We start from the raw sequence: 27,139 nt of genomic DNA, 5'->3' as shown, positions 1-27,139 counted from the left end.
CACAGTCTCTTATCGACGAAAAATAAAAAAGTTATGACTTTTTATCCGTTACACAGACAAGATATCGGACATGTCAATGTGCTGTGTCCGTGTATATCTAAATACACTTTAACATACAGGGCATTGTTGTTCTAAAGAGACCCTCATCTCCAGGAACTTTTACTGTATTGAACTTTTGTGTGACTAATGCTTCAGTCTTAGGACAGACAAATGCCGCACGCATATTTAATATATGAAGGAAGTTGAAAACCCCCTGACTTATTAATCACAACACGTGTCACTTCTGCCACGACATATAATTCTTGAATTAGCGGTCTAGTATTTATAACTGTACAATGATGATTTTCTTGTGTTTATACGCTATTAATCAGGCAGTGGAGGATTATAACCGTGGTCAGGGACCAGACCTGCTAAATTCAATCACAGAGTTCAATTTCTGTGATAAAATTACGACCTTACCGTGCTCTGGGAGTGCAGTTTTCTGTACATACTGATAAAAAGTGTGACCTGTCGTGCTGTTTTTCATCCTTACTTGGCGGATGACTGTGGACATCAGCAAAGTGATTCAGAATACAAATCTGGTGATCAAGCTTAAGTCTAGGGCTCAAACTTTGAACACCAGCTATATTGAAAACACAGAAATCAGTTCCTCCTTTGGACCCCTGAGTTCCCTCTGCTCACTAAAAACGCATTAAAAAATGTTTCGGCTAAGTTTAGTGGATCTGCAGAAAAAAAGTTAACACATACCTTATTTTTCAGATAACTTTTTTCAGAATAAGCTGTCATGTGATAATAATTATTTCTGGCCATTATATATCTTGTTGCCTGCATTTGTCATCCTTTTTGCATTCTGCAGGCTGTATCTGTAATTCTCAGTTCTCTCTTAGCTATTGTAAGGAACCTGCTGTTATGCTGTGCTCTATACACTGTGCGCTGGAAAAAACTGTAGATTCTACTCCTTATCTATCTGTAATACATACACAGATATAAGAAAATGACAGAGGATACTAGAGATGTACTAAGAAGCCAAGATGTAATTTCAGTATAACACAGTATTTACTCTTAGCTGCAGTTACCTTTGTGTATCTCTGCTTCTGTCTTCCCCCTACCCTCTGCTCTCTATAAACTTCAATAAGCAGAATGAGTCATCACCCTCCTTCATGTCCATCTTCTCATCTCTATTGAGACAGACATCACTTGACAACAGGTAGTGGGCAGCAAATTAAATGGAAGAGAGACCCCTAGTGGCAGTCATTTTAGAGTGATTTTTTTTTCTGCACAAAAATGTTATTTTAGTTGAATCAAACGACTTGCACTCTTTCTAGTTTTCACGCTGGCTATCATATAAGCACAAGTTGCTTAAAAACCTACCGGCCATTTAAAATCAGTGGAGTGCTAGTGTCTGAATAGCTAAATGAGCTACTAGCTAAATTATTACAGCTGCAACCCTGCTCCTTAACAGTCTTCTTGTTATGCCATCTTCGATTGGACATGGCAAACTATTCTGTTATTGTGTCCTCAGACTATTAGAGGGGTGACTTCACGAAGCCTCCTTCTATACTGCGTACACCGATTATTCAGCAGCAGAATCAGGCCTATTTTGGTGACACAATAGCGGAGTGTAGGAGAAGGTTAAACATTGACTGACAACACAAAATGTCGCAGTGCATTGCTGTCCTCACCTGCATACGCTTTTCTGATGGCTCAACAATACATCTGCTGTGGGTATAGCGGTATTAACAACACAAGAACAATAAGAGTAAAGAGCCGAAAACATGACAGCTGTTGCGTGTCTCAAATTCTGCTTCGTCTTGAGTTTCTGGTAGATCACATGCAGGCTCTCCTTCAATACTACGATCTAATTTAGGTACTGTGATAGACTTCTATAAAACAATTCATATGTGGCATGTGTAGAAGGTCAGTTGTTACAGCACCATTAGCCATAATGTATTTAAGCATCCATCGTATTCCATGTACAGTATTTAAAGAGGGTCTTCCACTATTGGTATATTGCTATTAGATGCTGATTTTGGGAGCCAACCACAGGGACACTAACTGATCCCTATATCAAAGGTTGAAAATGACACTGTATGGAAAACAGTAAAAAATGCCTTTTTAGCAAAAAAAAAAAGTATCTGCATCGCCACATTTAAATACCTGTAATATTTTTGCCTTTCTGTCAAGGGACCTTTGTGACGTCTTAATTTTTGCAGGAAGAATTGCGTTTTTTATTGATACCTTTTTGGAGTAGATTCAACTTTTGGATCGCTTCATTTTTCGAATGCAGGGTCTGATAGGCTGGGTGACATGGCAGATACAGAGGTCTTTGTCAGACCTCGGTTACCATGGGAGCTCATCAGCACCTCATGATCACATTGTGGGGTATCGATGGCTGACAGGGAGAGCCCCTACTACCCATTTATATTCTGAGATTGGTATTGATCACAGCTTGTAAGGGTTTAAATTGCTATTTTGGAGGTTTCTCCACTCCCGGCTGTTAGATCATGAGCCCTACTGACATCAGAGGCTCTTCCTGGCATGGGACAGCTGCACCTGGTTAAACCTGCACCCTCATTAAAAGGTGTATGTGTAGGTTTTAAGCCCATGAGTGACTACTGTAAGAAAGTGCATTGGTGGTTTCTAAGACATTAAAGAGATATACAAGAAGACAATTAAAATGCTCTTTAGTGTACATATGTACCAACCTATGAATGCCAAATTGCAGGTCATCCTAAAGGGGTATTCGCATCTCAGACACTTATGGCACCTCCATCCACAGCTGTCCCAAAAACTGGCCCCCATTAGCTTTGAAATAGCTCACCTTTTTTTTTTACCTGTGGTGGCCAGGTTTACAGAAATGACTGAACTCGATGTTCTACCCTATATCTCTAACTCACACAGTAGTGAATGGGAGTTATGTAACCAACATATCTCTGTGCTACGCCATTTCTGCATCTCAGAAGTTATGAAAACAGCATCCCGTAATTTACTGTGATCTTTCTGTAACTCCCATTCACATCTACAGAAGTTGTGAAAACAGCATATGATAGCTAGTTTGGATATTTCTGTAATCCAATCACAGTCATGATTAGCCGAGACAGAAATCCCCCTTTAAGCCCTATACCTCTTCCATTAGAAATGTCCCAATAGCAAGTTAGCATGCCTACCCTTTGCTGGGCAAATTGTTGGACATTCCCGCTAAAATTAGAACTCTTGGCAACTTTGAGTACAGATTATGACATTAAGACCATTTTGTAAATACCATACTTCTTTACTCAACTGTGATTGATGGTATTTTCAGACCCAAAGCATGAAGACAAGCTCTTATGCTATTTCATTTCTGAATTGGTGCACACATGTTCATGCCCCTATTAACACTTCCTGCCATAGAGTACCTCATATATTGTGCTTTAGCAAGTGAGGGTACCCCAAGTGGAGGATGCTTTCATACACAGTGCCCAAAGGTCAGACAATTGCTCAATGTGCAGAAGCTTCGCCAAGAGAATTAGAATTTTACATCCATTTAGGTAGGAGCATCATGGCACTGCTGGCTCAGCGGTTACTGTTGGGTTCCGGGTGCTGGCGCAGCTCCTAGCTGATGTCACAGTGTTGGCGCCGGACCATGGGAGAAACACCTCCCTTCTATTATTCTACTAATGGGCTGCCTGTGATGACAGACAATCCAACCAGCCTAACAGTTGATGAGGTTTTGTATATATTCCAGAGGATCCCAGGATACATTTGTTCTTGGCCTTTTGGTGGTTTGTTGACCTGATCCAGATGCTTTTGTGTGCTCTCTAGTATTTCCATTGATAAACATTATACTGTGGACTTTGCCTGTCATATGTGTTCTGGGTAACAGCTTAACCTTCTCTCATTGCATTAGCTTTGCTGGTATCCTAGTATCATCTCTGGATTATCAGTTTGTCCTCTAGGGGCCGCTAGTGAAGTGCCCTTGTTGGGGCAGGTGCTCCGATTTCCTGTAGGACTGGCTTGGTCTGTACAGGCAGTGCTTTGAGGCTACATCCATATCTGCAAGTCCACAAAAAAATCTGGCTACTCCATTTTATACTCCTCCCCGTTACCTTCTTTAGTTGTTTGCTTTATTCGTGAGGGACAGATGTAACGGGGTGCAGCTGCATTTCTGCTTAACCATTTACAGTTTTCGTGGGATTGGATAGAAACCTACAGACACCAGCTGGCCAAGGCTGATAACAGAGAGTTTAGAACTAATAAAAGAGTAGCATCTAACAATGTCCATGCTGCTCTTCTATATAACGCTACCCTATAATCATCCCTCACAGGTGAACACAGGCTTGAAGAGATCCTTTTAAACCAAGATAGTTCCTTGCTCCATTTAATTGCATTACATTTGCTGTTATCTATTTCTGTGAACCCTGCGCCATGAGAAGACTGCATGACAGAATCCACATCAAAATGCAGACGCTGTCTTGTCTTTGTTAGGTCAAATGTATCAATCACTTGCGCTTGGATAAATTGTACTACTTTTGCACGATCTGACTGTAGTTTTTTTCCCCCCAAAATGACCTGCATGACATTTCTGTACCAATTTAACATTCTAATTATCCTTCTAGCCTTAAAGTTAACACTGATCAGGCTTCCTGAATATTTCTTGAAGAGTGTTAAATAGCCGTCCAACCGTACAGCACTTTAATTCTGCAAACTCTAGGCTGAATTTACATCCGATTTTATCTACCCAAGTGGAAGACCAGAATAGGAGATATGCAAGCTTAGCCTCTTCTAAAATTGAATCATCACCCCTTGGTAAACCACAGTCCTCCGTGTCAAAATAGTATTTAGAAACAAATGTCTAATTTTTAATAGATAAATGTATATTCGGCAAATTCTGCTTAGGTTTATGTGCTACAAACCAGAGTAGGCAGTGCGGCTTCTGTACTCCTATACTCACTGCTGTCCAAGGTCCTGAAATGTCTTACAAAGTGTCTCATATCAGCGGAGCCATACGGTGTGCTATGTTACAGAACACAAGCTGTATTATGTGTGTGTTTTGTCCACATTGTTCTCCTGTGGGTTATTAAATGATTCGATCTGATAGAGACGGCACATCTGTCCCTTCCCATTAATAAGCTTAGTAAATATATCTAGAAATATCCTTGAAGTTTAGTAAAAACTTATAGGAATTCACTATGTATGGTATTGGAAGTTAAAAGGAAGTACGTTATAATGGCTGATAATGAGAGTAGTGATAACATTGATTGCATACTGCATATCTCCAGGAATGGGGCTGGGCAACTCAGGTCTTAGGATGAGTGCAGGTCACAGTCTCATAACCTCATCAATCACACTTACACGACATATCCAGTGGCTATCCAAAGTTTATATAGATTTATATACATGCCCCAGGAAAATTTTGTTAATGAATTGTTGATGTCCAATGTACCCCTATTGCTTCATATTAGTGTTGAGCTAACCGAGCCAGTAGAACCCTGTTTAGAGTCGAACTTTGCTACAAGCTTCGTTCAGGTTCATACCATACCGAGTTTTTAGCAAAGTTCTACCCAAAACGGGGTTCTACCACTTCAGTTCACCCAACACTAGTCCTGAACATTAGTGTCTCTAAGAGGCTGTCTAAGAGCCAAAAAAGCGCTGTATAACATTGAGTGTGTTATACAGGGCTTTTATGGCTCTTAGATAGCGTTATTCACCACTTTTAGGGCATTTGGTGAACTTTTGGATTGGTCCTAATTTGAACTGAACCAAGATTTTTGCAAACGTTCAGTCAACGAGCTGAACCAAACTTTCCAAAAGTTTGCTTATCACTACTTTATATCTTTCCCTGATCACACCATTCATTCTCTCTCTCTCTCTCTCTCTCTCTCTCTCTCTCTCTCCTTCTCTCCTTCTCTCTCTCTCTCTTTTTATTTTTTTTAATTTACTTTACTTTTTTTTTTAAACAATCTTTTTTATGTCAATTTTTGAAATATTAACAATGGCCAGTCGACTATGTCTTGTCCAAAGTCTACTGAAAACATGTTGACTTAATACTTTGTTGCCCTTTGTGGTCATACAGGGAAGATCCAATTGTGCCTCCAATAAACAGGTGTGTGTGTGTGTGTGTATATATATATATATATAATGTGTGTGTGTAAATTATTGAAAGCAAAAGCATCAGCAGTTGGTATAATTCTGTTCCAAACAACAAAAGAAAAAATGCATGGTGTTATGCCTTGATGTTCTCAAAGTTTTAATATTCATGTGTACATTTATCTAGAGTATTTCTCTCTCTGTGTCCCTCCAAGATCACTGCAGCATCAGCTATAAAGGCAGCACAGCCCTGCCCTGTCATTACTGGCAGCTTAGGTCTCAGTTCTGTGATTTCAAAGCTTTAAATATTCAGCACAATCATTTGCTAGGTGCAGAGTGAATAGTATTACCATAATTTCTCATTTGTTGTTGCGTACACAATTGCAAATGCTGATATCAGGGACAGGGGAGGCTGATATCGGTTTGAAATTAAACAAATTGACTATCAACATTCATTTGCACTTACAAAGATACATTACTTTTATCACAGCTTGAACCCACTTTCCAAAAAACTAAAGTAGGAAAAAAAAGGTTAGAAAAAAATAGCTTTCAATTGCTGCATCTAATACCTCGCTGCTCGGAACGGTGGCTGTATTATCTTAAACAGACATAATTATACAGCACTTAATACATGACATTCAATGTTACAACATGTGTCAATAAACATGTGAACACCGAAAAGGGAGAATTTAATGTCACTTAGGCCAGGCTCACACGAACGTATGCATTGTGTATTACGTGCACAATGTACGTGCGAATAATACGCGGTGAATGGCGTCAATGGAAGCACATTGTTTTTCATTGTTCCAGTCACACTTGCATGTATTTATTGCGTATATAATGTACGTAAAAAAAGAAGGCAGCAGGTTCTATTTTACCACGTATTACACGCATACAGCCCCATTTTTTTTATAGATCCGTTCGGAATGCAGTACATTGCCAGTGCATGACAGCATGTGTAAAATACACAGGTGTATGCATGCAAAAACATGCGCAGTGCATTGCTACCGTCCCACCTCCTCCCCCTGCGGAAAAGGGCAGCGTATATCGGCCGGGCGTGAAAACCTGGCAGACATACGGACGTCTGAATAAAGCCTAAAGGTAACTTTACAACAATGAGCAACTATCATTCAAATAGCACCGTGTAACACACTTTTTGTTTCCAGGTTGTGATCCTTAGTTCCTGACGTCACGGACGGAGGACATATAAGTCAGGGTTGGTCCAGAGGATGTAGAACTGAGTAGACAGGTGGCCTAACCGTGACTTAGATATGAAAGCCACTATCTATATTTCGTGAATAGATAGTGAGATATCTACAGGACTCGATACAAAGTCCTTAGTGGAGTACAGATATAAGGAATAAGTTGACACTTTGATAAGAAAAACTTTGATATCTAAGAACTAAGATCTCAAAATAAGAGCGAGATATCAAGTGTAAACTGGCATCCACCTGTCTACTCAGTTCTCCATCCTCTGCACCAACCCTGACTTATATGTCCTCTGTCTTTAATATCATTTGTCTGTTAGCCCACGTCTCAAAGAAAAGTTTTATTAAGTCACAAATAAGTTATATTTTAATTAGTCTATTTCTGTGAAGGGCTTTAAATTTCTACTACTTAGACATATTTCTGCCTCTGTGATTCCCTGACGTCACAGACGTTTCGAAAATATCAAAATATCTGTCAGTAGCTTTAAACTTTGAGCTTGTGGCCAGAAAAATTATTTATATGAAAAATCCCTATTATGCAATAAAATTTGAGATTTTTCCTCGGTCTTGTTTGCATAAAATCAAGTAATATTGACATTTATTCATACGCAAAAAAACACTTTTTTCCCTGGGAATTAGTGCGGTTTCAGACGAGCGTGATAATCACGGTCGCATAACGGGACAAAACAAAATCATTGATTTCAATGAATTTCAGTGGTTTCGATTTCCCTATCTCTTTTCTTGGCTGTGAAAAGATAGCAGAAAGATAAGTCCTGCCCATTTTCCTATCTTTTTCAAACTCCTGCGCTATGGCACGGAGTTGGAATGACCGGCGAGGGAGAAAAAAAACATCTGAAACCACCCTTACCCGCTGGTTTTGTGTTGCTTAGAGCACATGTAACCTAGTAATGTGCTTTTGTTGAGTCATAACGTTGGTCTTGTATCAGTTGAGCTGGTATTTTATCTGGGCCTATGTCCTATGGAGCATATTACTGCATGCATCACGCCCAAAAGTGGAAGCTTGCATGTAAACATGTCATTGCGCACTGTGCATGCATCTGTTTGCTTTTTAAGTCTTTAGCAGCCTTGAAATCTGAAGTATACTTTCTGTTGTCTGCAGGAGGCAATCACATAAACAAAGTAGTTGCATTGGTTTTCACATGGTCTCGAGAGGTTACAAGTAAAGTATATACTTGCAACCTCTGAGAGCCATGGGAAAACAGTGTGGGCAGTTTTTTAGTGTGTCTCCTGTAGATAATAGAAAGTTATGCCACGATTGGGTGTGATGCATGCAATGATATTCTGCATAGACTATATATACATAAGGCCAGATAAAATTCCAGCTTAATCGGTAAAAAACCAAAGTATGACTCAATTAAAGCACATTACCAGTTACATGTGGCCTAGCCAATACAAAAGTAGATTTAACCCTTCACTGCATGAACTTCCAAAAATATGACAGAAATTATATTCTATATAATCTGCAACTGACCAACTATGCCATCTAGTGGCTGTTCTGAGAACCATGTAGTAATACCATGGAATGTCTCATATCTGTTACACCATGCAGTAGAGAGGCAGAACCATTCCCTTAGGAAATATATGAAAGTAAGTGGACTATTTTGGATCATAAATGATACAAAATGCAGTGAAGGGTTAAATTCCCAGGAACAAAATGAGTACAAAAAATTATTTAGAAACGTTGCTGAACTGTACGAGCAACAGTCAGTTGTTTGCTTTTACACAGAGCGCTTATTGTTCATTAGTTATTTGCAGACCTATTGGAGATCTCTGTGCAAATTTGTTTGCAAGACGTTCAAATATAAATGATTGTGACTTTATACCGGACGACTTTTGATCAACCAACTAACTTATGGTGCTTTGGAGGAGGCGACTGGGAGCTGCGTTAAGGATTTGTAATACTCACCCTCTTACTGGTTCCTGTGGTGCCCGCCACTAAAGTCTGCTCGCCAGGTGAAAATCTGACTCTTTTCAGAGTCCATGCTTGCGCTCTCCTATACAAATCTATGGTACTTCAGCAACAGGCACTGCTGGAACCAGAAAGCGGGCGAGTGTGAAACATACATCACCCGGCTCCCTGTCACCTCCCCTAACAGCACCATAAGTTAGTTTATGGCGCTTTAAGCAGGTGACCGGTTCCCTTTAAAGCGAACCCATCAGTCAGCTTTTGCAGCCCTAACTATGGGCAGCATGAAATAGTGACAGGCTGCATCATTACAAAGCCCAGCTCGGCTTAATGGACCAGTCGCTCCCTATATGCAGATGTGAATGACCTGTCAGGAATCTCCGGGTTTAAGTGAGTAGTTTCCCTAAACCATTGTGACAGTTTATGAAGATGTCTAGACTCTAGACTCTTGCTCATGGACCTTGAGTTTAAGGAATACATTGCTTTCAGTTGCTGTTTAAAAGGTTAGAAACCTCCTTGTTGCATCCTAACATTGATCAAAATTCAACTTAATGGTAAAAAAATATTTTATCATCTTAAAAATGTCTTCTTGTAATTAGGATTTGAGCATTTTAGTAAATTGGTGGGCCTAGTGCCCAGACCTGGTGAATACCTCACTCTAGAAGGAAAGTTAAAACAGACGCCACATAATTGCCTGCCTTAGAGTTTTCTAAAGTCCCTTTTATACAGCTCAATAATTGGGCAAGAGCAATGTGAGGGCAGAGAAAGTAAAATTGGACTATATGCAGACGATATGATTTTATATCTCTGCAACCCTGAACACTCATTCCCACAAGCCCTAGAAATAATAAACTGTTTTTCCAAATACTCCGGATTATATATAAAGTGGACCAAGTCAGCAATAATGCATACAGCCAAAGACTCCGTCATGATCCCATGTGTACTCTCCAGTGGACTACTGGAAGTAACAAAATTCAAATACCTAGGAATCAATATAGTACAGGATCATGAAAACACCCTAGGTGAAAATATAGATCCGCTATATGACTCAATAAGCACTAAAGTAAAGGTTTGGCCCAGACTTCCTCTATCGGTAGGCGGGCGAGTAAATTTGATAAAAATGGTAATTCAGCCCAAGTGCCTGTATTCCCTACAACATATACCGGTTAAAGTACCAGAAAAATTCTTTCAAACATTAAACTCCCTGATTATTCGCTTTATCTGGGGCCAGGCCAGATCTAAACTGGGACTTGCTAAACTGCAAAGATCTAAGAAACAGGCGGGAATGGCACTACCTAATTTCAAATTATATTACCTATCGAGCCAACTATGAAACCTCCGTTCCTGGTTTACCAGGGGGGAATTACCACTGACTGACTATTATTTAGCCAGCGAGGTAGCCGGACAAAACTTGATTGATTCCTGGAACATCCAGAATACACAAAACCATCTAAATTGCTACCCATACACCGGCTAGCCCAATCGGTGTGGCGTGTGGCCAGAGAGATGCAACAATTCACTGCCATAATGACTGACACCCCTCTGTGGGAAAACCCCACTCTGCCATCACTACAATCACTACAAGATATTAGATATTGGACTTCTTTGGGAATACAGGTGTTGGGAGACATATACGAAGACAATGTAATGCTAACTTACACACAATTACGGGAAAAACTACAAATGCCGAAATTACAACTATTTAGATACTTCCAATTGAGACACGCCCTAAATGCCCAATTTCCACCAGAAACTGTTAGAATCTCTAAGTATCCAATAGTGGGCGTCCTCAGGACACAGGGACCCAAAGGACTGATATCAATGCTCTACACGCACTTACTATCAGCCAAAATGGATCATGAACCATTATTAGTCTATGAAAAATGGAAAATTAATATCCCTACTCTGACAATAGAGGACTGGCAGGAAGCGATGGAGTCGCATCTATTAGTGTCACCGGCAGTTAATAATATGATACAATTATACGTGATACACCAGGCATATCTTACACCAGTCTAATTGAATAAAATGGGCAGAACAGACACAGCGGCATGCCACAGATGTCATCAACTGAATGCCGACTTTTGGCACCTACTATGGGAATGTTATCATGTAAAGAAATTCTGGGAAGAGATATTTAATACCCTGTCTTCACTCCTGCCGACCCCACTGGTCATAGACCCCAAAATAGCAATATTTGGACTGATAGACGAAGAAGAGTGGACACACTACAATAAAATATTCATCAGAGAAATGTTATTTATAGCCAGAAAAACCGTAGCCATGAGATGGATGGCAACGAGACCGCCCTCCATTTCACAATGGAAAAAGTTAGCTGACACTATAATAACCTATGAAAAAGTGATTTACCAACACAGAGGATGTCCAGATATATTTGAAAAAGTGTGGGGTGAATGGATAGACTCGCACAACACATTATAAGTCAAGCAGGAACAGGTTAGATATCTAGTTGGAAAAGAGGAAGAAATTCATACACAACGAACCAAACGCACTAACAGTTTTATTTTATTCTCTCAAATGTTAAAAGTTAATATGGAAAACGTTATGTAACCATAAAGTGATATAAGATGCAGAACAAATGAAAATTGTATAGAGAAATAAATGTAATATTTGTTTTACAATCTGTCAATAAACAAAGTTAAAAAATAAAATAATTGGGCAAGAAAGTTCCAAGAATATTCATTTGAGCAATCATTGAGCCAAGTAAATATGTCCACGATCCCCGGCGAATGGGCGCACAATGATTTGTAGGCCGATTGGCTCATTTATGCAAACATTAAAATGCTCGCTGGTTGGCTGCTATGTTGAAAGGAGATGTGTGGCTGACCAACGATGACTATACGGGGACGAGCAATTGTAGTAATGATTGCTTATCCCCATTCTGCAGATAATCTCCCTGTGTAGAGAAAAGGGATGAGATCCTCATTGTAAGGTTGCTTTTATACAGGACGATTGTTGGGCGCCCGACAGTCGTCCCAGCAATAATCGCTCCTGGGCTTTCACACATGAGCGATGATCGCTCAGTAAACTGGCTCACACAACCGTATTTTGGCTGTATTATTTTATGTGCATAATATGCAGTGCATCGCAAATGCGCATGTGACATGCATATTCTTATGTACCTATAGACTATAGGGGTGCATATTACGCATGCAATACTCACCAAAATAGGACATTCTGCATTTCTTTTTATACACTTTATACATGCCCCGTGTAAATCAATAGAGTTTTATCACTACGTATTACACATAATACACAGCCCAAATAGGCTCATGTGAGCCCTAGGCCTATATTCACAAACTAAAAGCCAAAGAATCTTATTGAAATCACTGGGATCGTCATAGAAATGTTCATGTCCATTTTTATGTTCCCAAAATAGAAGAGAAAAACGGAAAATGGGGGCAGAGATACATGGTGCCAATGTGAATGCATCCCAGTCTGGCACTGACTCAGGTACCCCCACAGCACTCGATACAGATCCCTTTCTCAGACCTGTCTAAAATATATCCTCCTGAGTGTCTGCAAAAAGAAGAGGAACATTTCTCCCTTGCAGTTTGCAAAGCAGTTTGGTGGTTGAAAGGGTTTATGGGTGTGTGGGATACCCAGGACGGAAACACTTGTGCTGCAGGGGGCTGTGTAGCTATGGAAGTGACCCTGATAACTTAGCTGCTCTGCTTTATCTTTGCATTAATCAGTTCACAACAATCGTACAAAAAATCATGCAAGGTAGTTATCTCCAGTAGCCGAATATTACAGTGTAACTCAACGAACAGTCAACATCCTACAACTTTTGTGATTTGTAAAACAGATGTGATATATGCTGCAGATATGAAATCTAGAGGAAAATGAAACAGCTTTTTTTGTCTTTGCGATCATATTTTCCTCCCTGGTGATAAGCGGCAGCCCAGTTTTTTGCCTGTGGTTGTTCAGTCCATTCTAGTCAAATAAAATCTACATTTGGTTTGGCCAAATGTACTTGTTTTTGGAGGAATTTGGGTTATAACTGTCAGCAGAACCGGCAAGTTTTGGGTTAATATATTAAAAAATAAACTATTATGACTGGTGGCTAGTAATTGGAGAGGTGAACTAGACTGACAACATTGCTGTCCTGGAGGTGTAAGGTATATCAACCACTACTATTCTATATGAGGGAGAAGTCCCTATCCTTGGTGTATGAACATGGTTAGCGCAGTCCCTACTAAGCTGTAAGCTATGTGTATTGAGCGCTCGTTATTGTGAGAACCTCTATTGTTCTTTCTTCAGTCTTCCGTTGACAGTTGATTTGACTTCAGCTCATCACGTTTTCATTAGGAGTTTTACTACTTTCATGTTAAGACACATACTACAGACTCGATCAATTTTGTGTCCCAAGAGAAACCTAACGTTTTGCTTTCCTAATCTCACTAATGTGTTTTCATTACTCTCCCGTATGATCTATTAAGCCAGTAACTTCTTTCCAACACTCCCTGTTCTTCTAGCAATTTTTTTTTCTGTGTGGTCACATCACATATAAATGCTCACAGAGATAACACCCTTTGTGTGAATGTTTGATTTTATAGCTTAGTGATAAATGAGTCTCTGATAACCCTGAAACCAACTGCATTCTATGCAAACTTCAGTATATTATATTAGGTTGGTTTCATATCTGCGTTGGAACTTCTAGATGGAGGTTCCATCGCAGATCTGGCTGAAAATACCAGAGGAAAAAGTGCTGCATGCAATGCTTTTTCTTCCGTCCAAAAGCCGGGCAGCTGGGCGGAAAGAGGGCAAACCCCATTAGTTAATGCGGTCTGGCTGGCGCTGTTTGACACCAAATCGTTTGGCCTCAGGGATCCCCTTTCCTGCTTCCCAAATGGAGCAGGAAAACGGAATCCCCAGCACAGATATGAAAGCACCCTTAGTCTTTTAGTTAGACTCAAAAATTCAATGAAGAATAAACTATACTGCAGGTGAAACTTCAACATAGGCCCCCTCAAATGGTATTAATGTACCTCTATCCAGTGTTGGACCAGTCACCTCAAAATATATGAACTGCCATTCACTCAATACGTGAGGATTCCAGAGGTGTCATTCGTGGCATTTCTTGTAAAAGGTGAGATCACACGTTACAAGCGCAGCATGGCCAAAAATTGCGCTGACATGGAGTTTCATTGCAAAGCAAAGTCTCTGCGGTTCTGAAGGTGTAGAGCGATTTTTACCTAAGAAACCGTGTGGCCGTTACCAATCAACTTGAAAACCATGAAATTTGGTATAAAATCAAATTTTCAGCTTGGTTTGTGTGTGGCCTCACCTTTAGGGGCTCATGCCCTTTGCCTTATTGAACACTTCAATGATGTCAATTTATTTCAAAACTTATTCAGAATGATCAGAGCAATGAAAATATACTATATTACTTTTTAAAATATACATTAAAGAGCCCCTTACTCATGCGGTCAACATCAAACTTTAAAAAGCAAAGTATATCAAAAGATGACATTTAAAACTCAGTATAGGCTGAAGTTTCCTCGCCTCTAAAACCAAACTTCATAGGGTTTATACAAGTCCCAAAATATTGGGCATAACTGTCTCCTCCTGTATGTTATATATGAAGTGTTTAGTAGGTCTTACTGGATTGAATGATGCATGCCATCCGTACGAATATGGCCATTTTTACAAAGACTATTTTCTTTCTATCAGCTGGCAGACAGACTTCATTAGTCAGATTCTTGGTCATAATATAGGTCCATTTTCTTCTCTGCACACTCACATCAATGTGGACATGGCATCGTGATTAACCCTTTCCAAACCACTGTCTGACCTCTGAAGACATTATGATTTAAGGCTGTACAGCTCCGATGTTGGAAGACCTCCGTCGTGGTTCTCTTACTATATATTGCCAGCCTCTCTGCTGTCAGAGCCTATCCAACAGGTAACCTCATGCAGTACTGGCTTTAGCCAGCAGATAGCACCGTTTTATAACCCCCTAGGACAGTGATGGCGAACTTTTTAGAGATTGAGTGCCCAAACTGCAAAACCCACTTATTTATCGCAAAGTGCCAACATGTCAGGGGGCGGGGCTTATCATGACGTATGATTTTACCCCCAATGTTCTAAAAAGGACAGGGCCGCTTCTGAATAAACTGGGTGCAGATGTTGACTGCTTTTTGGATGCAGAAATACTGCAGAATGTCCTCGTCGGAACTTTCTGTGGAACATTCTGCAGCATTTCCGCATCCAAAAAGCAGTCAAAATCTGCACCCAGTCTATTTTGAAACAGCCCTGCCATCCTACAGCGGCCCGCAGTGTAATAGTGACACCACACAGTGGACCCCCAGTATAATAGCGACAGCCCACAGCAGCCCCAAGTGTAATAGCGACACCCCACAGCGGCCCCCATTGTAATAGCGACACCCCACAGCGGCCCCCATTGTAATAGCGACACCCCACAGCGGTCCCCATTGTAATAGCGACACCCCACAGTGGCCCCCAGTGTAATAGCGACATCCCGCAGCGGCCCCCAATGGTAATAGTGACATCCCGCAGCAGCCCCCAATGGTAATAGTGACATCCCGCAGCGGCCCCCAATGGTAATAGTGACATCACACAGCTGCCCCCAGTGTAATAGTGACATCCCACAGCAGCCCCCAGTATAATAGTGACACTCCACAGCGGCCTCCAGTATACCGCTGGGCTGGCACTGCGGTACCTTTGCTGCCGCTCTCAGCCTCGGGCCCACCGCTCTCAGCCTCGACGCAGTCCTCCGCCCTCAGCCAATCAGAAGATGGGGGCATGAATCAGTTGGGTGACAGGTGTATTATGTCGCCACCCCTTACTTACGGTGGCAACATAATACACCAGTACCAAGGAGATGTTGGGGGAGGAAGATCTTGGCTGCACAATAATGTCACAGTGTTTGCCAGGATCAGCGCTGCTAGCAGCGCAGCTGAGTGAATGCCAGCAGGGGAGCCGTGGCCCCTGCTGGCATTCACAAGTGGTGAGCGGCCGATGGCGGTGCGTGCCAGTAGGGAGGGTTCTGCGTGCCGCAGGTTCGCCACCACTGCCCTAGGAAAACCAGGATACAAATTGGACTGGAAAGGGTTATAACATGTTCTGCTCAATCACATAATTTCTAATGTACTATTTTATGTGATGCTTTATGTTTAAAATGGTATTCCCAAGTTCACTGTGGGGGCTCAGTGTGTTCCATCTTTGAATTTAATAATTTTAGCCGAAACTACGAATTTCCAAAAACATACAGTTTTTGATGTATATTCCCCTTGGCAAATCCAACCCAACCCTCAATTTTCCCTCCATTGCTACTAGAGACAAACTACAGTAGTTCTGTGCATTCCTGTTCGAGCATCTACAGTAGGTCACAATCTCTGTATAGCAGCCTTGTTTCTCTCCCTCTGCAGCTAGTCATTTACAGTTTGCCTGTCCTGACTGCTCATTGAAGTGAACAAGCCCATAGTACTCAGAGCGACTGCTATAAATAATATGGCATTCTGAGTACACACAGGTTCATGGTCAGATGTAAACACTGATCAGCTGACTGAAGTGACAGTGGCACTCAGGTGAGGGCCGTTGTCACTTAAGTCCATACCAGGCACAGCACTCAACATTTATAGCCTCTGGGCCTGATATGGAAGCTCAATCCCATTCACTTGAATGGGACTGAGCTTCTCTCAAGTCATGTGACCAATGATCATGCCATCAGAGGCCTAAGAAGCTGCCATGGCGCTCACCAAAGCACTTTGGCCTCTTCAATCAGTTGATCAACAGGGAACCTGAGGGGTGAACCCCCACGATCAACTATTCATAATTTATCCTGAGGCCAGATCATCAATAATGTTGTGGTGTTAACATAGGCACTCTGGTGGATCTTCTGCTCCCATATCTCAGGGAAGCTAAAGAACATTGCACTGACCTGCAGGATATGTATGTGAGGTCTCCTGCATTGAATGTGTATCTAATTTCTGCTAGAGTCACTTGTCTATTCCCATGTACAATTCTAGCTAGATGCTGTCTGTCGCGATTATTAAGCACCTATGGGCAGCCACTGTACTGTCCATTGTGGGTGGTAATACCTTCAGTGATGTTTTGCTAGTACACACATGACACTATGGATTGAGGAATGTGAAATGCCACCCAACTTTGGAAATTGAATGTCCCATCCATCTGACAACCATTATCAGTCTCGTTCAAACTCCAATAATTCACTTCACTTTGCCGTGAGCAGCTGGCTAGTGTTCAACCTCACTCATAATTTATACAGGTGTGGGCTACTTCATTATCAATTTATATACTGGTATCAATTTACATACGGCTGTCCCATGACTTTTGGCACATCAGTGTATACATAAATGTTACGATTTCTATTTAAATTTCAAAAACATGGAATTTTCTGTCATGCGAATTACTAAGTCTTCTGTAGAATGGGATCGAGACATTTTATCTTAAATAAGAATTTATTGAACTTTCATATGTAAATTACTTTCAACTTTTGAAAATGGGACATTAGCTGTTGAACCTTTTTTATAAATAGAGACATTTTCCACTTCCGTATTGACATTAATATGTTTGATGTCTTCTTCCGTCCCTTCATTTGCTTATATATAACATGAATAAACATTTCAACCTTTCCTATGTCTCACCCAATGATTCCTTCACTAGTGGGTCTCCCCATGGTCATCTGGCCATGGGAGCCCCCCATAGAAGACTCATTAAGCACTACCTCCTTCTCTCTTGTCCCATTTAGTCCAGTTCTATATGTCCTTATATTTGTAAGATTTGGGTTAGTAAACAAAAGAGTGAAAAAGAAGAAAGCTAGAAGAGGGACAGTTCAAGGGGTTAGGGAAAGGAATGTGCCCTAGGTCCAAAGACCAAAATTGATCATAGGATTTCTGTGAATTTCTGTACTCAATCCCCTGGGGTCTGTCATGGTATCGCTCTGCTCCCCAGCCATGACGTTAGGGAGGGAGAGTCTCGGAACTCAATCCGGACGGGGATCGAGACGATTTTGACATTTGTGGTAGCTTTGTTCCTTAATTCTTCTACTTAGAATAAAGATGGCAGAGAGGAAGGTCTTGTAGCTACATTGTGATAGCTGATGGATTCTACAAATACCTACCGACTGTTCGGGCCACAGTTTATAAGAATTACCCCAACCGCCAGCATTAAAATAATACACTTTGTGCTGTATTATATCATGGCTATCCTCCTGAAAACTCATGCTCATGGATTATTACTGTACTTTTCACATCTGTATGTGAAGTACATGTTTTTAACAACTATGTGACCCTTAACCCAAACATACTGAGGATTCTTTTGTGAATACATGGATTATCACTTAACTCTATATAAAGCACATGAAAAAAAAATCATTGACGCATGCATCTGAGTGCAGTTGGAAGTTAACAAAGTTTATAGAAATATAGAAAACTTTCTAAAATGCTTTGATTGAACAGAAAATAGGCAGGTCAAGGTAAGAGACAGTGCCGCACTAATGCTGATTAGACAAAAGCCGTCTGGTATGCTGGTCTACATGAATGACATGCAACCATAATCTAATGTACTGACATCCAGAATGTTGACAAAAATCACTTAGTATTTCATTCCAACAGCTTGTTTAGTTTTCCTCTCATTCAAGGTTAAGAGTGGCATATGCAATCAAAGCTTTTTGCTAAACGGCTTTGTTTTGTGGTTCCATTTAAAGGCACATACAATAGTTTTCAACATAATCATTTTAAAAAACATTGTCCTAGACATAATATTGCTCGATATGATACCCAGGAAATGTTATGCACATCTAACGTGGCCACAAACTCAAAGCCGCATCTGGGCTTTTTTTTTTAATTGAATTTTTACTGAAGGACCCCATGTCAATGAGTTTTTCTGGTGCTTTATATGTGGCTCACTATTCTTGGTAGCTGCTGCCGACTCCATTCTTGATTCCATTCTTCTTACATAGAAATACTTTTCATGTTTTAGGTTGATTTTCTGGCTATTTACAAGTTTGGACACAGTTTCCTGAAAACTTCGATTTTTCTATTACTCTGAAATCATATGGCTGTTAATAGCATCATATTTTAACCCCCCTACAGTTTTCCAAGAACGGAGCTTATACATACAGGAAAAGGACATTACAATGTTGGATGAACAAGCTGTAGCTCCAGTTCTATCAGTGCTACTGACATGGTTTTGGTATCATTTTAAAGCCAACATTCCTGCCATGTCACTAGCACTGAGAGAACCAGAGCTACAGCTGTTTGAAGTTGGGTCGGGAATACTGAATTTACAGCAGCCTTGTCTTTGTGCAGAGCAGAGGGAAAAGAAGAGCAAGGGACAAGCAAATGGCAGAGAAAAACGTGGCATTCTCCTGTTTGTCCCCGTCCAAGGGAAGGGGTAGCATGGAACTCTGTCTAGGTTAAGAGCCTTCCCTTCCAATTTAATCAGAGGGCATATTTGCTCTCTGAATGTAACATGTGAAAATCTCCTGCTTAGGTATAGATTTAAATGACAAAACCTCGGCTGCCTCCTGCCACTACTTGGTTGAATATAGGAGCTTACTGTATCCCTTTTTCTAAATTGATCCCAATAATAAAACAATATGCACTACTTTCCTAAGTACCCTCCAGTGGTTGCTGAAATCAGAATTAGATGATAGTGTACCTTTCTGTCTATAGAGGAAGTTGAAGGGGGTTACCAAGTTTTTTTTAATACTCCCAACTGAGTTTTAAAGTTGGCTCACTAGCCATAAGCAGCGCCTGTTCAGTGCTCCAGTGGCACATCACATAGCCTGTGATGTCACTGTGTTCTAGACCCGGTGATGAAACATATACAGGTCACACAGGCTTTTAGTAGATGGTCCCTGCACTGTATGCAGGACGTCACTGGTGATCTGTTTTGTGGCAGGAGATTTGTTGCAGTGTTCACATGGAAATATAAACACTTTACACCTGCAGCTAACATGAACCAAGATCAGCAGGAGGATAGGAGTAGAGGCGCTGGGGCAGTGGGAGATGTGTGAGATAAATACTTTTTAAATATAATATATTATATTAAACAACTATATGAATTGAAAAAGTGGAAGTTTACTTTAAGCTTTTGTTACATCTGAGCTGGACACAAAACACCTCATCGGAGTGTTAAAAACACCCCAAATATCCTTAACACTAAACAGACTTATCTAACAATGGAACAGGGCAGGAGCCACTGACTTGACCGAACCCACCTTCAAACGAGAAGTATAACTGGCGTACTCAACGAGGAAGAGGTGGAATAAATGTGTACAGACACATGCTGATTGGCCAGTTAAGACACACCCTCTTAGCCAACCAATCCATCCACACAGCAGCAAAAAAGTGCTCATATTGGTGTCCAATGCTAAAATGACACAGAGCATGCACCAGCATGTGGATCATGTGGGCTGGGGCTGACACCATGACATCACCGCGGTCCAATCTGACAGCTTTATTTTATGTCATTGCCCATGAGTATTGTAGTACCATATAGATCATGAATGTTTTTCCTGATTCAAATCTTGGCTCTACTGAAAGTCACTTAAAGTCTCAAGCTTTCAATGTTAGAACATTCTATCCACATTCATAACATAAGTTTTTATTTTCACCTTAGCCAATGTCATTTCAAGCACTGGTCTTAATTAAAGCATTCAGGATAGTGGCAGCACACAGTAAATCACACAGGAACACTACAGGTCAGTATCTGGCAATCAGATCACCTTGAACTCATTGGATTTACAATTTCAGAAATATGTATTAGCTGTTCTGAAGTCTGGATTCACAGTAACTTTAGCTATAGATTATACATTTTGACTTTTGCAAAAGGAATGAAGGCTTCAAAAGAGAGAAACTATTTTAATTTTGCCTCCTCGTTGCTGCTACAAGAGACACCACTTTTGTAAGAGTGCATTCCGATATATTTGGCACTATGGCAGCTAGAAGTCACATCCATTCATTCACAAGAGCTTTACTGAGGTCAAGCAGTGATGATGGCCAATAGGTTATAGATTCTAATTAGTGCCCCAGCTCATCCCACTGATGTTTGACTGGTTGAGTACAGTTGGACTGAGACCAACTGAACTTATCCACACCAAAGTATATAATATTGGAAGCACACCGTCCAAATAATGTGATTACATGATGCAACATTGACATTTCTTTTAACTTGGAGCTAAGATGGCTCAAACGTTACAAAACCGCCCCATACTAATATTTCTCCTTTACAAAATTAAACTGCTGGGACTCTTCTCCTTGCACCCTCCAAACCTAGATTACATTACTAGATGGTGGAGAATGACCCAGCACTTGCATGCTCCAGACTGAATAATACCACTCCAGCTGATCGCTAGCACTGTAAATGGATGAATTCAGGCCAGTTTGTTGCCTATAAGCCAAGGTAACCAGATCAAGTCTTTTATTGAGGAAGTTGTGTTGATGTTGGTTTGTTGGTTCTGCACTTGTCTTCCAAGTTCTGTGAGCTTCTGCAACTGACTGATCTTAAAGTGACCATCCGGGCCTGGACAAACAAAGATGGCTGCACCAGCTGCTCTGACTACCTGATGCACAAAGTACATTAGGATGGGTCAGTAGTCTTAGGCTCCTTTTTATAGCGATAAATCGTTTGTACCAGTGTACGATGACAGAATTTGCTCCTTCGCTCAGTTTATACAGGCAGAGAAATCTTGTAGATTTTGTTTGTTCACTTGTTTAGTCATTCACTGTACATTGAATGTGAACTACTAAACCATCACTGTTACATACAAGTGCCAATGAGCGAACGATGATTTTTATGCCTGCATAGGAGAAGCAAACTAATTCTCATTTGTCATTCAATCATTTGCTGTGTTTAAACTGAATGATCAGCGCCTAAATTTACATGATTCAACAATGTCTTTCAATGATAATTGTTCCGTGTAAAAGGGCCCTGAGTCTCTACATCTACTTTGATTACCCAGTGCTGTCCAGAGGAGTAGTACTGGCCTCAGTGCATCAGGTAGTCAGGAAAGCTGTACGGCCATCTTTGTTTGTCCAGGACTGAAGGGTTGCTTTAACTAAGCAATTGTTGCTTATAGTCATTTTAATTCACAATAGCACCACTTGGCTGCTGTAACAAATCAGACATTGGACAGACTAATATTTTGGCTGCATGCATATTTAAACATCACTTAGTATGAACCCACCAACGTCATATGGTTAACGCCACTGGCATAACTATAGGGGATGCGGTTGCACCCGGGTCCAGGAGCCTTAGGGGCCCATAAGGTATCTCTTCTCCATATAGGGAGCCCAGTACTAGGAATAAAGCATTATAGTTGGGGGCCCTGTTACAGATTTTGCATTGGGGCCCAGGAGCTTCAAGTTACAGCTCTGGTCAACGCGTCAATAAGAAGTGGCGTCCACAGACTTTTGGCCATGGAGTATATATGTGTGTGTCTTTGTCTTGGCTAGTACTAGAATTTTACACTTGGATTTCCCTGGAAAATGTTTCTTTTATGTATAATACATTCTAGTCAATGTTGTTTCTTGTTTTCTATTGAAACAGATTTTGTCTTTTCCACTTAATATAGTGCTTGATCTTACATGGTGGCTGCTTTATTTGTTTTAGATTTCAGAGACATATGCCTTCCTTCCCAGAGAAGCAGTGACAAGATTTCTAATGAGCTGCTCAGAGTGTCAGAAAAGAATGCACTTAAATCCAGATGGCGGGGAACACAAAGGTACGGAATAGTCCCTTAGATGACAACGATCCAATGTATATTATGTACTCTTGTTAAGTTACTGTTTTACTGACTGTCATTATATACACATGTACCTCCTAATACACTATATAGGAGCAGACATGGTGGGAGGAGGGGTTAAAGGACCAAAGAGCATTCTTGAAGAGAATGTGTCATCAATAAATGACCTATTGTGTTAATCAAGTTTTTATGTTACACTTTTTGTTAACTGTTGGTGTTTTTTTATTTACAATGTTAGGATCCATATTAAAAAAAATCCTGCACAGACAAGAATGCAATGAGAGGTGAATAGTTGTATATAGATAACACAGGATCCAGTATTCACATTAGGTGATGATCACAGTTTATCTACTTTCTCTCCCCTTTTTAATGACCTCTGCACTGATGGCTGAAATGTCTAGAACAGTCTCCTCTAGAAGTTAATGGGTTCCTGTCAACTGTATAAACCACCCATGAGTTGCTGGAAAACATTTCTAAATGGTGCTGTAAATCATATCTCTGCAGCAAAGGCAAGATGGCCACCCCATAGTCTTCTACTGACAATAGAATGAAAAAATCTATAATCGAAGAATAAAAACAAATTAGAAAAATGGAAAATGTTTCACTATCTGGTTCTAATTAGTAAAACTAATAGAAGTGACACATTTCTTTTATAAATCTTTAGCACAGACCGTTAAGCAGTGAGGAGTCGATAATGCATTCAGATTATTCTAGGCTGAGTCTATATTTTTCGGCATAGCATATGCTACTATTGTCCAACATTTGCAATCTATAGAAGTTATAATGCAGTTTGTATGGACCCTGTGTCACTGACTGATTTGGCTTTGGGCTATTCATGAGGGTAGCTTTAAAATTGAGTAGCAAGCAGAAATACGGAACACCTTTACTTTGAACTATAGGACCCTTTTGTTCAGGCACCCTACAGTGGGGGAGCCTTAAGTAACCCGGAAAGCGCCTGGATAGGCTGAAAACAGGAAAACTGGGTGCATGCACTTGACCCTTTAAGAGGTGAGCTGAACACATAGACAAGCTCTATGATCTGGAGAACAGTATGATATCTTCTGTAGAGAAGACCCTGAGGATGCCAACGGCTGCAACCACTAGGAAGGGGAGGTGATGATAGGAACTGCTGGCAGCCATAACAGAAATACATTGAACAGAGTAAGAGTCATATACACGAGTAACGTTCAATGCATACAGAAAATAACAAGAAGTAGCACATGGGCTAATAAAATTCCTCACAAGTCCCAAGCAAATCATGTGACTAGCTTTTTCTTGACAGCTACTGTTTTTTTTTTTTTTGTATCACAGACTAATAACAAAAAGTGATGACAAAACAAAATACAATTCAACGTAAATAAATATGAGTGAAAAACCTTAAGTACATGAATTAACGACCCTTTGTTTTCTGACAGATAATGGCAAACCACCCACACTGGTAACCAGCATGATCGACTATAATATGCCAATTACAATGGCTTATATGAAGCACATGAAACTGCAGCTCCTAAATTCGCAACAAGAAGAGGTAACTAACGCTGTGGATCACAGCAAAGGTTTAAGTGGTATTCAAATAACCCTGACTCCTAAACTCCCGTCTATCTCTCTACATGTATCTTTCTATCCATTCAGGCTATTTACATTTGCAATTAAAATTATTCAACCCCTATTGCAAATTGGGTTTCTTTGCAAACTTTACAAACTTTCAGCAGTCTGCAAGAATCAATCAAACAAGAACATTTTAAAAAGCTCAACACAAATAATACAACAGATGTTTTTTTCCAAATTCAACACAAAATGCCACTTTGAATGATTACTGCGGTTCTTTGCCCCCTTGAATAGAATCCCTCATAAGAGTACAAATTTGCATCAAGTGTGCTTGAGATAAAATGCATCAAATTCCTGGATGGGTTTTGTTGACTGTGACATTTGCTTGCATGTTAGGAATATGGCTAAGTCAAGAGACTGGTCCAAATAGTTGAAAGAAGAGATAAGCCACAGAAGTTTGAGATCTTGTTTTGTGGATTGATTAAACTAAATTGTAACTTTTCGGGCCTATGGATCATGGTGGTGGCTCGGTGATACTCTAGTGCTGCTTTGTTTCCTCTGGCACTGGAAACCTGCAGCATGTGGAGTCAAAGATGGATTCAATCAAGTATCTGGAAATCCTAGAAGAAAATATCATGCCTTCTGTAAGGAAACTGAAGCTTAGACATCATTTGATCTTTCAATAGGACAATGTCCATTAAGAGTTAATTTCATAAGTCCTGGAAGATTCTGGAGTCGCCATCTCAGTCACCAGACTTGAACACCATAGAAGCTCTTAGGTGAGATTTGAAAAAGGTGGTTGCAGCATGCAAACCCAAGAATATTAGTGAACATGAGGCCATTGCCCATGAAGATTGGGCTAAGATTCCTCAGGAATGCTGTCAGAAGCTGGTGTCTGGCTATGCGTCATGTTTGCAGCAGGTCAGAACAGCAAAAGGTGCTCAACTATGTACTCCAGACGTTTGTCATAATGGGGTTGAATAATTATGAATCTGTAGTAGTTATTAAAACTGGCATTTTGTGGTGAATTTGGAGAAACTACTTGATTTATTAGTTGTCTTATGATTTTTTAATTCGTTTTTGTTTTGTTTGTTTTTTTTACAAAAAGTTGAAAGTTTGTAATTTTTGCAAATAAAGCTAATTCGCAATGTGGGTTTTAATAACTTTAATTACAGCTATACAACTTATTGTCCTAACTTTTTAGTAGAGCTTCTGATATTAACAGAAATGTATGGCTGTATTAATTTGATATCAGCCTATCTGTAACAATAATGTGCTGTACCTTTCTTATTCGTAGCATCATTTTCAAGTAAAGTAACCAAAATCGGATCAACTTCATTAAATTCTTAAACCTAGTAGAATAGTGATACACTAGATCTGTATACCGGTCAAGTATTAACATTGTAATCTAGTATTCAGCTTACCAAGTTAGTAGGAATTGCTTGCAGTAGTTAGGAAAACATGAGTGACAAGGAGTGCCCACACACCAACTCCACGGCATTGTGAATGGTATTACTCACATAGAGCGTTAGAACTGTTGGCGCTTAGTGATGCATTACACATGGGAGGATGCTAAAGGAGGGAATAATAGTCGTTCTAATAAAACTATGTCTTTGGATTGTATGGTTCCTTCAGTGAGTCACATTTCTAAACCGTAGACCTACATGTATATACTGTATGCATAACTTATTATGAGAAAACACAAGCCTTTCGCATGACCTTTTATGGATATTACTCCAGAAGTAATTTTGTATGTATTGTATTGTATGTATTGATGAAGAGAGGAAACTATACACATATACAAAGTATCATACTATATGTTTTATCTCTGATTTTACATCCACATCCAGTTATCTGGATACATTGTGTGTATTGTATATAGTACATGATCTTGCTCTTCAAACTGCTTAACTGTAGCGGACCACAATGTGCTTATCTATTGAGTTCCTGCAGCACAGTCCTTTGTTCTTATTTCCAGTCTGCTCTGTAACTAGGAATGTGCAGCATAGTTTATAGGAGTTACGGTTTTCATACCGCAGTACTCTCATCGGATGACACCGTGTCTTACGATGTGAACTCTGTGTCTGTCTGCAGGATGAAAGCTCTATAGAAAGCGATGAATTTGATATGAGCGACTCCACCAGGATGTCTGCTGTGAACTCTGACCTCAGTTCTAACCTTGAAGAAAGGATGCAGAGTCCCCAGAATCTTCATAGTCAACAAGATGGCAAGTATTTTATATTTGTTCATTCTTAAACTTGACGTCCATTTACTTCTGTTTTGTATGTGGTAGCAAGAACCAATTACTTCTGTTACATTGATGGTTGTTCCCAAGCGAGATAATGTTGGTTACAATCATTTATAATGTGTACAAGGAGGTTGGGTTGGAAGTAAACTTTGGAACTCTTATGCATGTTTCATCAGCTTTTAGTGATTATTACCAGATTAATAACATGTGACCCTTCTATAGTGATGTTGAGAAAAATGTTCCTGGATTAATTTTGTAAGAAGAGCATACTAAACTATATAGTATCTTTTCATTAGGACTTTGTGAATGGGGTAATGTATTAGGGTGCTATTATGTTGTAACAACATTAACTCATAATATACGTGTCACGAAAATGGATGTGG

The 27,139-nt window shown here is 40.2% G+C and overlaps 1 protein-coding gene across 4 annotated transcripts in view; it reads left to right on the top strand.

Moving 5' to 3' along the window:
* Positions 1-27,139, top strand: part of NOL4 (nucleolar protein 4) — a 291,792-nt gene that overhangs the window by 144,512 nt on the left and 120,141 nt on the right. For all 4 annotated transcript variants that reach the window (XM_066578051.1, XM_066578050.1, XM_066578049.1 and 1 more), the window contains exons 3-5: positions 22,828-22,939; positions 24,376-24,488; positions 26,603-26,735. In XM_066578051.1, coding sequence (XP_066434148.1) covers positions 22,828-22,939; positions 24,376-24,488; positions 26,603-26,735 — 358 coding nt within the window. The remainder of the gene's footprint in view (positions 1-22,827; positions 22,940-24,375; positions 24,489-26,602; positions 26,736-27,139) is intronic.

Source organism: Eleutherodactylus coqui, chromosome 9, assembly GCF_035609145.1.
Source record: "Eleutherodactylus coqui strain aEleCoq1 chromosome 9, aEleCoq1.hap1, whole genome shotgun sequence".
Classification (NCBI taxonomy): domain Eukaryota; kingdom Metazoa; phylum Chordata; class Amphibia; order Anura; family Eleutherodactylidae; genus Eleutherodactylus; species Eleutherodactylus coqui.
The sequence above is the reverse complement of the archived record's forward strand: the minus strand, read 5'-3'. Positions and strand labels throughout refer to the sequence as shown.